The sequence below is a fragment of the Branchiostoma belcheri genome, unplaced genomic scaffold (genome assembly GCF_001625305.1).
Source record: "Branchiostoma belcheri isolate BF01 breed outbred unplaced genomic scaffold, Haploidv18h27 scaffold5, whole genome shotgun sequence".
NCBI classification, from domain to species: domain Eukaryota; kingdom Metazoa; phylum Chordata; class Leptocardii; order Amphioxiformes; family Branchiostomatidae; genus Branchiostoma; species Branchiostoma belcheri.
Genome location: NW_017804131.1, coordinates 5933901 through 5948019, shown reverse-complemented (window position 1 = coordinate 5948019; position 14119 = coordinate 5933901). Strand labels below are relative to the sequence as shown.

The following is a 14119-nucleotide window of genomic DNA, read 5'->3' as shown; positions in this document are numbered from 1 at the left end:
ACAAAATCATTGGCTCTTTCTCTGCTATAAACGCAACAAGCATTATCTGTATTTTATTTTCAACTACGATGGACTTCTTTCCTACGATAGACTTCTTTCCTAAGAAAAAAAATTATTGCAATTAAAATGGGGAAAACTAAATCTATAATGAAATAGAAAAGTATACGATTTTCCACAGAAAAGGGACACATTCAAGCAGATTGTGGTTAATATTTAACCTGATGGCAACAATGAATGCTCGGGAAAAGTTTAAAAAAAGAAACGTTATCTTTAATATGTAGTGATAAGATTGAAACTATTGATGGAAATGGCATCCTTCAAACTGTCCTAAATTTTCAAATCTAATCAATAAAATGACTAAACGCGCAGAACGTGGCATGAACGTAACGACGCAATGGACTTTTTTTGACATAGAAATATCAGCACATTCACCCGCTGTCGTATCTACAGAGTCTTACCTAAGATCTGGTAGACCTCATGTGCGAAAATCCCGCCTGTACCGTCCGCAGCACAACCGTGTCTGGGGGGTCCGTTCTTCGTGTAGACGGTGGGACCAGAAGCTAATCCAGAGCAGGACCCGCCAAACGTGAGAGCAAACACGTTAAAACCACGGGAAAGCGCCACCTGGAAACACTTCTCAATCGCGTCGGTACGGTGCCTGTAGTTGTCGTCTAGGCGTGGGTCTGTCCTCTCGAGAATCAGAATGGCGGGGTCAGATTTGTACCTGAAGCAACCCAGGCTCTTATACAGTTGCCCACGGCTGGTGCTTCCTGGGTAAGGTATAATGAATGAATAAACGTATGAATGAATGAATGAATGAATGAACGAACGAATGAATTAACAAGAGTTCCACGATCTCATACCTTCGCCAAATGATGTTAACCCTTGCGGTTGACTAATTATACAATTCTAATCATTGATTTTGTAAATAAGAGCCTCATTTACATGTATTATATCAGTTCATCCTATTCTCCACCCAATGACAGCCTTATCTTAACAAAAAAAGCTATTGTAGCACTTCCTCATAAATTATGCAAATGAGGTCATGATTTGAATAAATTATGTTTATCGATGTTCACCTTCATTTAACTTCCAAATGTGGCAAGTATGAAATTCCCAGCAGTTACAAGTATGAAATTATAAAAAATTGCCATTAATTATGCAAATCAGGTCCTCATTTACATAATCTATATCCTCAGATGTTTTTCTTGTTCTCAAGTAGATGTCACAGGTGTTTCATAGTTCTATTATCGAACAAAGCAGATTTATAGAATTTTCTCATTAATTATGAAAATTACTCCTTATTTGCATAATTGTCATCTGATTATGTCAAGCATCACTTCAACTATCTACATACCAAAAATCACGACAATACGTCCACCGGTTCTTGAGTTATCCTCCTTCGAAATGTTTTCAACAAATGCTCCTGCAGTTCCAGAACAAGCTGCTAGGGGACCCAAACTCATGTCACTTCTTCCCTATTCCAAGAGCAATCTGCCATCCGAAAATCTTGACCCTAGCATGTCCAGATCATGAGATATCAAAACCGGAAGTTCTGCTGCAGTACCTAGGAAAGTCACCAGGGGGCCCAAAATTTTATCAATTCTAGGCCTCATTAAGATCTACCCACCTACTAAGTTTCATTCTAATCCATCAACTGCTTCTCGAGTTATCTTGCTAAACCACACTCACACACACACACACACATACATACATACCCACAGACAAACGCTACTGAAAACATAACCTTCTTGGCGAGGGTAATGAAGACATTTGTGTACATGCATACCTATTAAGTTAAGTACAGGCCACGACAAATCGATATTTTGCATATACATGATCAAGCTAGCACTAGCACTATAGTCTATTAAGTAAATTCGACTTCTTGCTTCTCTGTGATGTTAAAAAGATAAGAACCGACATGTTTTAGAATGTATTACTGTGTATCACTTTAACGTGTAATTTCAGGAAGTCGAAACTCATTTCTACTAATTTAAAAGTAATTTACACCTTTTGCAAAATAAGTGTACTGCGACATCAGGATATTAGCCCTAAGGCTAGTAGTCGTATGTAGTACGATACCCGACTTGTATCACTGTAAGGCCATGTTGATTTGATTATATGGATGACATCCTCCGGGAACCCCAAAACTGATGCGCGCGTGCGAATAAAAAAAGTTTTGCAAAAAAAAAAGTTGTTTTCATTATGAAATGTACGTGGTCACGAAGGTTGAACAAATGGCACAGAATATGGTTTCGCGAATAACCTACTCTTCGAATTCATTTCTTAACAATTTCGTGTTTTTTCCTTTGATTTTGGCATTCTACGACATTGGTATGGTTTTTTTTGTAACTAACGGTATATTTTTGCTCATTTTGCAACTGTTTTGTATGATTTACAGTATGGTTGAAAACTTTTTTTTTGGAAACGGCCGAAAATTCATGCGCGCGCGGATGTCATCCATATAATCAAATCAACATGGCCTAATTGAACCTAGAAGTGCTTTATCACAGTGTAATGAACTGAATCTTCTGTTGTCGGTGATTATCGTTTACTATGTTACAATGAAATTTTGAATTTGCATGTCACATTGGCGGTCCAGCCAGCTTCCGATAGAATTTTGGTTATTGTCCGTCGACTCTATGATTTGGGTAGAAAATGTAGTTAAACGTAAATTTTGGATACGAAAAATATAGATTTTTTGCAGTTTTTTCAACGGACCTGCTTGAAAAAAAAACGAATTTTCCCAGGCTATATATGCCGAAATAGCTTACTACTTCCTGTATCTGAAAAACGGAAAAAATATAGGTTGTTGCGATAAGTTTTTCGCAAAATCATGGTGACGCGAATGCCTTGAAATTCCACATAGAACGCAGCTATTTGGGTAATCAGGCAACAAATCACCCTTGCTCGCGGACTAATACCTAAAACGCGTCGCTGCCCGTCCAGCTTCACCACGCCGAAAAACACTACAATCCCAAGGTTTTTTGATCAATTCAAAACCTATTTGAAAATCTACAACGATCTCCGAGCTACGGGGAGCCAAACCTAGCATGACAACCTCGCAGAACCGGCGATTTACTGCGCACTTACTTAGACTCTGGTCAGATTTAAACTCCGACCCGGAACCTTGAAATACGGCACATTTATAGAATTTCCTCAGAAAAGAGCCACATTCAAGCAGAATACCCGGAGCAGCATTTGTATTCGTATTAATTGGCAAGTACGATCTCACCTTGCTGACAGTCTTTTCCAGTCCATCCAGCTGAGCAGGTACAGGTGTACCCACCATCTTGGTTCTCACAGCGTCCATGTAGGCAAGGGTTTCCGGCACACTCATCTATGTCTGTGTGATGAAGGAAAGAAAATGTATCTAATTTGTTTGGCATGGAACACAATGATACACGCAACACCAACACCTAAAACCTGTTATGAAATTAAGGAAACCAAAATTAATGATTTTCCATCCATAAAGAAGAACAACTTGCAAACATAATGAATATATTGGAATGAAATCACCTTTCCGACAGTCCTTTCCAGTCCATCCAGGTGAGCAGGTACATTTGTATCCGCCATCTTGGTTCTTACATGTTCCATGTTGACAGGGATTTGTGGCACACTCATTTATGTCTGTGGGATAAAGGAAAGAAAATGTACGTAATTTAATTAACATATAACACAATGATACACGGAAAACCAAGACCTTAATAGATGTGTAATGAAAAAGAAGAAAACCAAAATATGTTATTTTTCATCCATAACAACAACTTTCAAACAAAATGAATACATGAGAAGGAACTCACCTTTCTGGCAGTTCCGTCCAGTCCATCCAGATGAGCAGATACAATTGTACCCGACACCAAGTTTCTCCTCACAGCGTCCGTGTTGACATGGGTGAAAGTCGCACACATTGACACCTGCGTGATAAAGAAAAGAAAATGAACAAAATTTTAACAAGAAGCCATAGGTGACAATTCTCCGTGAAGTATCATATATTGCAACAAAAAGAAGTAGCCATTGGCGACAATTCTCTGTGAAGTGTGATAAATCGAACAAAGAAAAATTGTTTAAACGCGCGTCGGCTCAGCTTAAGACGCAACAACCAATCAGAGATGCGAAATGCCGACACGTGACGCGGGATTTGCATACAGTCTAAACAACGGGGAAGGGCGCGCGATGCCCGAAATATTTTTGCGTCAATATTCAGCGCCGTGATTCAAGAGATTAATACCCGGAAACAATTTCTTTTCTTGTTTTGAACGCATAAACTTGCATTTACGCTAATCTAGTATGATTCAGGGTTACTTTTTTTTAAACCTGCCATGGCCAGATTATCTAAAGATGTGTGTATTGTGTGTACAATTTACAGAAAGAGAAATGTACATCAGGTCCGATCATCCGATTTTCACGTTTCGGTTTTTTGGACTCGGTTCATGAACGTATTTTGGTTTGGCTCCTGGAATGTGCGAAAAAAATGACTCCCGGGACTGTCTACAGGGAACACTCGCACATTTGCGGTGTATCAGGACAGCGCGACTGGTCGGCATTAGCGCAGTCCCTGCAATTAGTAACAGTTGCACATCAATCCGACCGAAAGCATGATTGTGTAACACAGGCTACTTCTTCATATACCGGCTCATACTACAAGACGCCTTTACAACTAGCAAATCATAAAATTACCCGATCTACCAGTATGTGCGGTATGTGCGGCGTATAAAATTGCGTGCCGATTACACAAAGAGAACCCAGTGTTTTGACCGCGAACATGAAAAATCAGCCGATCACAACACTCCGTCCGGAGGTCCTGACCTCCTTCACGGAGTAATAACAAAGAGCCTGATAATAACACCTACAATGTAGATTCTTAGAGAAAATGAAAACCTTAAGCTTGTACTGAAAAATTATGATTTGACATAAAATTACATGGGTACACGATAGCACTTACTATGTAAAGGCATAGTTAGAGAAAAGTACGATCTCAAATTTGTTCGGAAAAGAAGGAACAGATATATTCATGATCTGTCACAGAGAAAGGGGCAACTTTTAAACACAAGAGGAAACTCACGTTTCTGACATTTCTGTCCAGTAAATCCAGGTAAACAGATACATTTGTGTCCGCCATCATTGGTGTTCTCACACTTTCCAAATCCGCATGTGTTCCTGGCACAACCATCTAAACCTATGTGATAAGGGAAAGAAAAAAATATCTTTTTCAAATATTCAACCCGATGATTCATGTGACACTCATTAAAAAAAAATAATACTTTTTTGTAATGAAAGAAAGGACACAAATATATAATTTTGTCCATAGAAAAGAGCAACTTCCAACTAAAGCAAAAAAACTACATCAGAAGTAGACATGGATGATTGGCACACCCATAATATATATGTCTGTGTTGTCAAGTGATGAAGAAAACAACAACAAAAAACGTCGATGAAGGTTAGACATCCAGGTCATGACTATAAAAATATGCCAAAAAGGCAGTTACTCAAGCTACTGGATATGTTTTCCAAAATCATATCCAGTTGCTTGAGTACTGCTTTTTTGGCGTACAAAAACATGCAGTTCGAAAGTTTGATTAACATACAGCCCGATAATAATCCTAGGTTGGAGAAAAGGAAGAGATTTGATTTGTAATGGAAAGAAGGAAACAAAAATATTGTCTTTTTAAATAAAAAAGATCAACTTTCAAACATATAATTACATTAAAACTTACCTTTATCACAGTGTATCCCAGTCCATCCAGGTGAGCAGGTGCATGTGAAGCCAGGAACAAAGTTCACACATTGTCCATGCAAACAATGCGAGGGGCGTATGTTGCACTGGTCGACATCTGATGGCAGAAAAATGAGACACTGATTTGCAACATAACAAGTATTGCCATGTCAAGCATCACTTAAGCTGCCTACATACTAAAAATCACGACAATCGGTTAACCGGTTCATGACTTAACCCCCCCTTAAAGACTGTTAAGGAATGTTCCAGCGGTTCCAGAATCTTCTGGAGAAGGTGATAAAACAACCTCACCTTGGTCACAGTTCTGTCCTCTCCATCCCCTTTCGCACCGACATCTGTATCCGCCATCTTGGTTCACACAGCGTCCATGTTTACAAGGTTTCCCGACACATTCGTCTATGTCTGCGTGTTAAAGGAGAGAAAACATGTAACTGATTTTAACAGTCCACCCGATGATTTATGTAACTCTTAATGCTTGTAGAATATGAAGAACGTTTTTGGACTACAGACTAACCCTGCTGACAGTTCTGTCCAGTCCATCCAGATGAGCAGGTACATTTGTATCCGTCATCTTGGTTCACACAGCGTCAATTTTGACATGGGTTTCTGGCACAGTCATTTATGTGTGTGTACAATAGGACTGGAATCTTGAACCTAGTTATGGTGATGGTGATTGTGAACCCTCTTTGAATCTGAATGGCGGACATCTCTCTTCTATGCTTACGTTACTACGAAAAGGGGGCTCACACAAAAGGAACTCACCTTGCTGACAGTTCTTTCCAGTCCATCCAGGTGAGCAGGTACATTTGTATCCGCCTTCTTGGTTCTTACATGTTCCATGTTGACAGGGATTTCCGGCACACTCATCTATGTCTGTGTGATAAAGGAAAGAAAGTGTATCTAATTTGTTTAACATAACACAATGATACGCGTAACAACAAGATTTCATCTGTTTCATGAAAAGAAGGAAACCAAACTTAATGGTTTTTCATCCATAAAAAAAGAACAGCTTGCAAGCAAAATAAGTACATAAGAAGAAACTCACCTTGCTGACAGTTCTGTCCAGTCCATCCAGGTGAGCAGGTACATTTGTATCCACCATCTTTGTTCACACAAATCCCGTGCTGGCATGGGTTCCTAGCACATCCGTCAACTGTACAAAAGAAGTGATCAAATGTCAAGTTTTTCTAGACATCCAAACGCTATCAATCTATAAGCTCCTCACAAAAGCTCCTCAGACAATAAACAGCGGACCCTCCTGAAAGGAAGTTGTAAAAATTCTTTCGACACCGTTGATGACTACACAAAGGAGTCCAACTCGTTGATCACTGTTCTGTCCAGTCCATCCAGGTGAACAGGTACAGGTGTATCCACCATCGTTGTTCTCACAAGTTCCGTGCTAGCAAGGTTTCCTCACACACTCGTCAACATCTGATAAACGATACACTCAAATGTTGACTCTTGCAGCATTTCATTATAGATTGCTTGACAGCGTTTGGATGTATGACTACACAAAAGGAACTCACCTCGCTGACAGTTGTATCCAGTCCATCCAGGTGAGCAGGCACAGGTGTATCCGCCATCGTTATTCTCACAAGTCCCATACTGGCAAGGTTTCCTCACACATTCGTCAACATCTGTGTAAAAGATACACTCAAATGTTAACTCTTGCAGCATATAGATAATCATTATAGATTGCTTGGCTGCGTTTGAATGTATGACTACACAAAAGACTACACAAAAGAACCTCACCTTGCTGACAGTTCCGTCCAGTCCATCCAGGTGAGCAGGCACATTTGTATCCGCCATCTTTGTTCTCACAAGTCCCGATCTGGCAAGGGTTCCTCACACACTCGTCAATATCTGTGTAAACGATGCACCCAAATGTTAACTCTTGCAGCATATATATAATCATTTTAGATTGCTTGACAAATTTTGGATTTATGACTACACAAAAGAAACTCACCTTTCTGACAGTTCCGCCCAGTCCATCCAGATGGGCATTCACATTCGTATCCACCATCTTTGTTCTCACAGGTTCCGTGCTGGCAAGGCTTCCTCACACACTCATCAATATCTGTGTAAACGATATTATCAAATGGTAGCTCTTGCAGCAATAGATAATCATTATATTTATTTGCAATAAACATCTCTATTATAGATTGCTTGACAGCGTTTGGATGTATGGCAACACAAAAGGAACTCACCTTGGTGACAGTTCTGTCCAGTCCATCCAAGTGAGCAGGTACATTTGTATCCACCATCTTTGTTCTCACAGCGTCCATGTTGGCAGACATTTGTAGCACACTCATCTATGTCTTAGTGATAAAGAAAGAAATATCATAAATAAATGAAACTTCCTGATAGTATGTAAATCACCCATTAATGTGATAATATTAAGATACAGAAATAACTCACCTTGCTGACAGTTTTGTCCAGTCCATCCAGGTGAGCAGGTACATTTGTATCCGCCATCTTTGTTCTCACAGGTTCCGTGCTGGCAAGGTTTCCGGGTACAGTCATCCATGTCTGGGTGGACAAATAAAGTTCATGGTAAGACCGACAACTCTGGCAATACATATATAAATGTGGTGATCAGTATGGGCTTCCTCCCTGGTGGAAAATGTCTGCTCAAAATGTACAAAACATTGCAATAAATACATAGAATACTTTACTGCTTGGAGTGCATGAGTGCACGAAAAGAACTAACTCACCTTGCTGACAGTTCTGTCCAGTCCATCCAGGTGAGCAGGTGCATTTGTATCCGCCGTTTTTGTTCACACAGGTTCCATGTTGGCATAGTTTTGTAGCACACTCATCTATGTCTATTAGATGATGCAAAGTTTCGATAAGTAAGTCACCTAACCTAATTAACATTAGGTAAAGATCAACTTGCGAAAATAATTTTGTCACATAACAAACAAAAATACAAAAATTCAAAAACACAATGTCCATGTTGACAGAGGGTTGACGTTCCAACATATTCATCTATGTCTGTGGTATAAAGAAGGGAAATACTGTACCTATCTGCACTAGTTGATCATTTACCCCAATTAACAGAAATGGTGAGATTGTGAGTTGAAATACGAACCTGGTTTCAAAGGAATTATTAAGGTTAAACTATTTTAGATTTGAAAGTATAAAAATTATATACAGAGATTTGTTAAAAAGAGGAATACTATAAGTACTCACCTTGCTCACAATTCCTCCCAGTCCATCCAGGTGAGCAGGTACAGGTGTATCCGTCATCTTTGTTCTCACAAGCCCCGTGCTGGCAAGGTTCCTTCCTCATACACTCATTGATATCTGTGTGATGCATAACGGTTATGGTAAGACTGAAAACTGGTAAAATGTTAATACACATATTGTCATGGTCTAGGGTAAGATACAAAAAAATGCTTCCATGTTGAAAAACATGCAAAGCAAAAAACACATGAAACAAAGTTTGAATCTTAAGAGTCCGTGACTTCACGAAAAGAACTCACATTCCTGACACATTTGTCCAGTCCATCCAGGTGAGCAGATACATTTGTATCCGCCATCTTTGTTCTCACAGCGTCCATGTTGGCAGGGATTTCCATTACATCCATCTATGCCTAGAACTGTGTGATAAAGAAAAAAAATCTTGTATCTAGCTGCACTAGTTGTTAATTTACTTAGAGTAATCAAAATTAAGAACTTGTGAGTTAAATTATGTTAATCCAGTTTCAAAAGAACACATCAGAGATTCAGTTTTCGAAAGTATACAAAGAATACATAGGGATTTGTTCAATTCAAAAGAGGGATACTATAAACTTGAATGATTAAAGATATGCTTACGTTGCTGACAGTTCCGTCCAGTCCATCCAGGTGAGCAGATACATTTGTACCCGCCATCTTTGTTCTCACAGCGTCCATGTTGGCAGGGTTTTCCATTGCATCCATCTATGCCTAGAACTGTGTGATAAAGAAAAAAAATCTTGTATCTAGCTGCACTAGTTGTTAATTTACTTAGAGTAATGAAAATTAAGAACTTGTGACTTAAATTATGTTAATCCAATTTCAAGAGAACACATCAGAGACCCAGTTTTCGAAAGTATACAAAGAATACATAGGGATTTGTTCAATTCAAAAGAGGGATAATATAAACTTGAATGATTAAAGATATGCTTACGTTGCTGACAGTTCCGCCCAGTCCATCCAGGTGAGCAGGTACAGGTGTATCCGCCATCTTTGTTCACACAGTCGCCGTGCTGACAAGGTTCCCTCACACACTCGTTGATATCTGTGTGAGACAACGGTTGTGGTAAGACTAACAACTCAGGATACACCATTGCAATGATTCAAGTTGGGGTAGAATTAAAGAAAGACATGAGGCCCAAGTAGATAATGAATGAAAGACCTTTATTGCACATTTATGCTCTTTCGAGCTAAGTACAGGTCATGAAGACAAACTAAACAATACTATTGTTTACAGGATTGACTTCTTCTCGCTTCTTAAAACAATTGTAGATGAATGAACATATAGAACTTACAAAACACGGCTTGTCTAATTTCATAAGATATATAAATTTGTCTAAACTATTCAAATATTTAAAACTAGGAAACTATAAAACATCGCAAAAAAACACAAAATACATGAAATGACTCCACAAAAAGAAGTAGCTCGCCTTTGTGACAGTTCTGTCCAGTCCATCCAGGTGAGCAGGCGCATATGTATCCGCCATCTTTGTTCTCACAGCGTCCATGTTGACAGGGTTTTTCAGTACATTCATCTATGTCTGTGTGATTAAGTAGAGACATCTTGTACATGTACCTAAAGCTACACCAGTTGGTAATCTACACCAAATAATGAACCTCTGGGTTTAAATACAAATCTGTGGTTAAAGATTCAGATTTTGTAAATAAAACAAAAAAGATGCATAAGGATTTGTTCACAAGACGAATACTAGTACTATGAACTTGATTGAATAAAAAAAAGTGCTCACCATGCTGACAGTTCTGTCCAGTCCATCCAGGTGAGCAGGTGCATTTGTATCCGCCATCTTTGTTCACACAGCGTCCGTGTTGACAAGGTTTTTCAGTACATTCATCTATGTCTGTGTATGTGATTAAGTAGAGACATCTTGTACCTAGAGCTACACCAGTTAGTAATCTACACCAAATAATAAACCTCTGGGTTTAAATAAGTGTCTGTGGTTAAAGTAATTGATAAAAGATTCAGATTTTGTAAGTAAAACAAAAAAGATGCATAAGGATTTGTTCACAAGACGAAAACTATGAACTTGATTGAATAAAAAAGTGCTCACCTTGCTGACAGTTCTGTCCAGTCCATCCAGGTGAGCAGGTACATTTGTATCCGCCATCTTGGTTCTCACAGCGTCCATGTTGACAAGGATTTTCAGTACATTCATCTATCTCTGCGTGATTAAGTAGAGACATCTTGTACCTAGAGCTTTACTAGTTCGTATTTTATACCAAAATGATAAGCTACTAATTGTACTAGTACTCACCTTGCTGACAGTTGTGTCCAGTCCATCCAGGTGAGCAGGTACATTTGTATCCGCCATCTTTGTTCAGACAGCGCCCATGTTGACAAGGATTTTCAGTACATTCATCTATCTCTGCGTGATTAAGTAGAGACATCTTGTACCTAGAGCTGCACTAGTTCGTATTTTATACCAAAATGATAAGCTACTAAAAGTACTAGTACTTACCTTGCTGACAGTTGTGTCCAGTCCATCCAGGTGAGCAGGTACATTTGTATCCGCCATCTTTGTTCTCACAGCGTCCATGTTGACAAGGATTTTCAGTACATTCATCTATCTCTGTGTGATTAAGTAAAGAAATCTTCTACCTAGAGCTACATTAGTTCGTATTTTATACCAAAATGATAAGCTCGTGACTTCAGTCAGAAATCCGCGGTCAAAGGAATTGATAAAAGATTCAGATTTTCTAAATATAACAAAAAAGATGCATAAGGATTTGTTCACAAGACGAATACTAAGAGCTTGGTTGAATAAAAAAAGTGCTCACCATGCTGACAGTTCTGTCCAGTCCATCCAGGCGAGCAGGTACAGGTGTATCCGCCATCTTTGTTGACACATGTTCCATGTTGACAAGGTTTTTCAGTACATTCATCTATGTCTGTGTGTGTGATCAAGGACAGACATCTTGTACCTAGAGCTACACCAGTTGGTGATCTACACCAAATAACTCTGGGTTTAAATACAAATCTGTGGTTAAAGATTCAGATTTTGTAAGTAAAACAAAAAAAAGATGCATAGGGATTTGTTCACAAGAGGAATACTAAGAACTTGATTGAATAAGAAAAGTGCTCACCATGCTGACAGTTCAAAGGAATACTAAGAACTTGATTGAATAAAAAAAGTGCTCACCTTGCTGGCAGTTCTGTCCAGTCCATCCAGGTGAGCAGGTACATTTGTATCCGCCATCTTCGTTCACACAGCGTCCATGTTGACAAGGTGTTTCGATGCATTCATCTACATGTATGCCTATGTGATTAAGCAGATTAATAGTGTAGTTCAATTAACGAAAGTGGCGATTTCAAATCCAGGGGTTCATTATCATGACATCGAAGTGAGAGATCAGATGTCAAGGGGATAAAAAAATAATATATAAAGATTTGTCAAATAGAGAATTCCAAACTTAAAATACTGTGAACACGAGTGAATAAAAAAGTGGTCACCTTGCTGACAGTTCTGCCCAGTCCAGCCAGGTGAGCAGGTACAGGTGTATCCACCATCTTTGTTCACACAAGTCCCGTGCTGGCAAGGGTTCCTCACACACTCGTCAACATCTGTGTGACACATAAGGTCATTGATAAGACTGACAACTCTGGAAATACATCACTGTAATTATACAGGCTACAAGTACAAGAAAAAACATACCTTTCTGGTAGAAAATATGCAAAACATTGCAGAAAACACATGAAGTACTTCGACATTTGAACCTTTAGAGTGTGTGACTCCACAAACAAAGACTCACCTCGCTGACATTCCTTCCCAGTCCATCCTGAAGAGCAGATACATTTGTATCCGCCATCTTTGTTTGCACAGCGTCCATGTTTGCAGGGTGTCCCGGTACACTCATTTATGTCTGTGGAATAAAGAATACAAAGCCTGTACCGAGCGGCCTACTTTCATTTGAATTACATCTCACCAAAACAATGAACCTGTACATTTGATTATGAATCTAGTTTAAGAGAAATTGGTTGAAACTTCAGAAAGTAGAAAAGGGAACAATATAAGTACTGAATCAAAAGGATCTCACCTTTTTGACAGTTCTTTCCAGTCCATCCAGGTGAGCAGGAACAGGTGTATCCGCCATCTTTGTTCTCACAAGTCCCGTGCTGGCAACGGTTCCTCTTACTACATTCGTTTATATCTGTGTGGAAAGTAAGAGTTGAGTAAGTGATATTGTTAACTCTGGAAAACTTCTATATTTCAGACACCTACAATCTATCAGAGAACACGCAGATGACTCTAGAACTTCTTTTTTACTCCTATGAGAAAGAGGTAGGATAACTTGAATTAGCTACACAAAAACACCTCACCTTGCTGACAGTTCTTTCCAGTCCATCCGCGCGAGCATTTGCATCTGTATCTGCCCTTTTGTTTCTTACAGCGTCCATGTTGGCAAGGGTTTCCGCCGCACTCATTTATGCCTGTAAGACGCGGAGGTATCTAGTTAGTTGCAGATAGAACTGAATCGACCATAACCTGGCATTAAAGCAATCTGAAACTTTTTTTGAAGAGGAGAAATACCACTTCATTATTCATACTAACAATTTTAAGCTTGAATGACTAAAAAAAGACTCACCTTGTTCACAGTTCTTTCCAGTCCATCCAGGTGAGTAGGTACAGGTGAATCCGCCATCTTTGTTCAGACAGCGCCCATGTTGACAAGGCTTTCCAGTACATTCATCTATGTCTGTGTGATTAAGTAAAGACATCTTGTACCTTGAGCTACATCAGTTGGTAATCTACACCAAATGATGAACCTCTGAATACAACTCTATGATCAAGGAAATCGATAAAAGATTTAGATTTTGTAAGTATAACAAAAATGATATATAAGGATTTGTTTAGAAAAGAAATACTAAGAACTTGATTGAATAAAAAAGTGCTCACCCTGCTGACAGTTGTGTCCAGTCCATCCAGGCGAGCAGGTGCATTTGTATCCGCCATCTTTGTTCACACAGCGTCCATGTTGACAGGGTTTCCGGGTACACTCATCTATGTCTGTGTAAAAACAAATATTTCAGTAACTATATACAGATCTAGCTTGAACTCATCAACATAGCTATAGCACATTGTTGCTGCATTAACAGGCATTATGCTTCAAGGTTTAATGTTAAAATGAATGAATGAATGAATGAAT

The 14119-nt window shown here is 39.1% G+C and overlaps 1 protein-coding gene across 1 annotated transcript; it reads right to left on the bottom strand.

The window, feature by feature from the left end:
- Window positions 1-444: 444 nt before the first annotated feature.
- LOC109479706 (fibropellin-1-like) lies at window positions 445-13915 on the bottom strand (the record flags this gene model as incomplete). Its single annotated transcript, XM_019781697.1, has 20 exons — window positions 445-770; window positions 3236-3346; window positions 3520-3630; window positions 6029-6139; window positions 6500-6610; window positions 6783-6890; window positions 7490-7600; window positions 7945-8055; window positions 8156-8266; window positions 8452-8562; window positions 9891-10001; window positions 10705-10815; window positions 11026-11136; window positions 11230-11340; window positions 11434-11544; window positions 11753-11863; window positions 12115-12231; window positions 12426-12536; window positions 13559-13669; window positions 13870-13915. Coding segments are annotated over 20 exons (2373 nt in total), but the record flags the coding sequence as incomplete, so codon positions are not given.
- Between the last annotated feature and the right edge of the window lie 204 nt (window positions 13916-14119).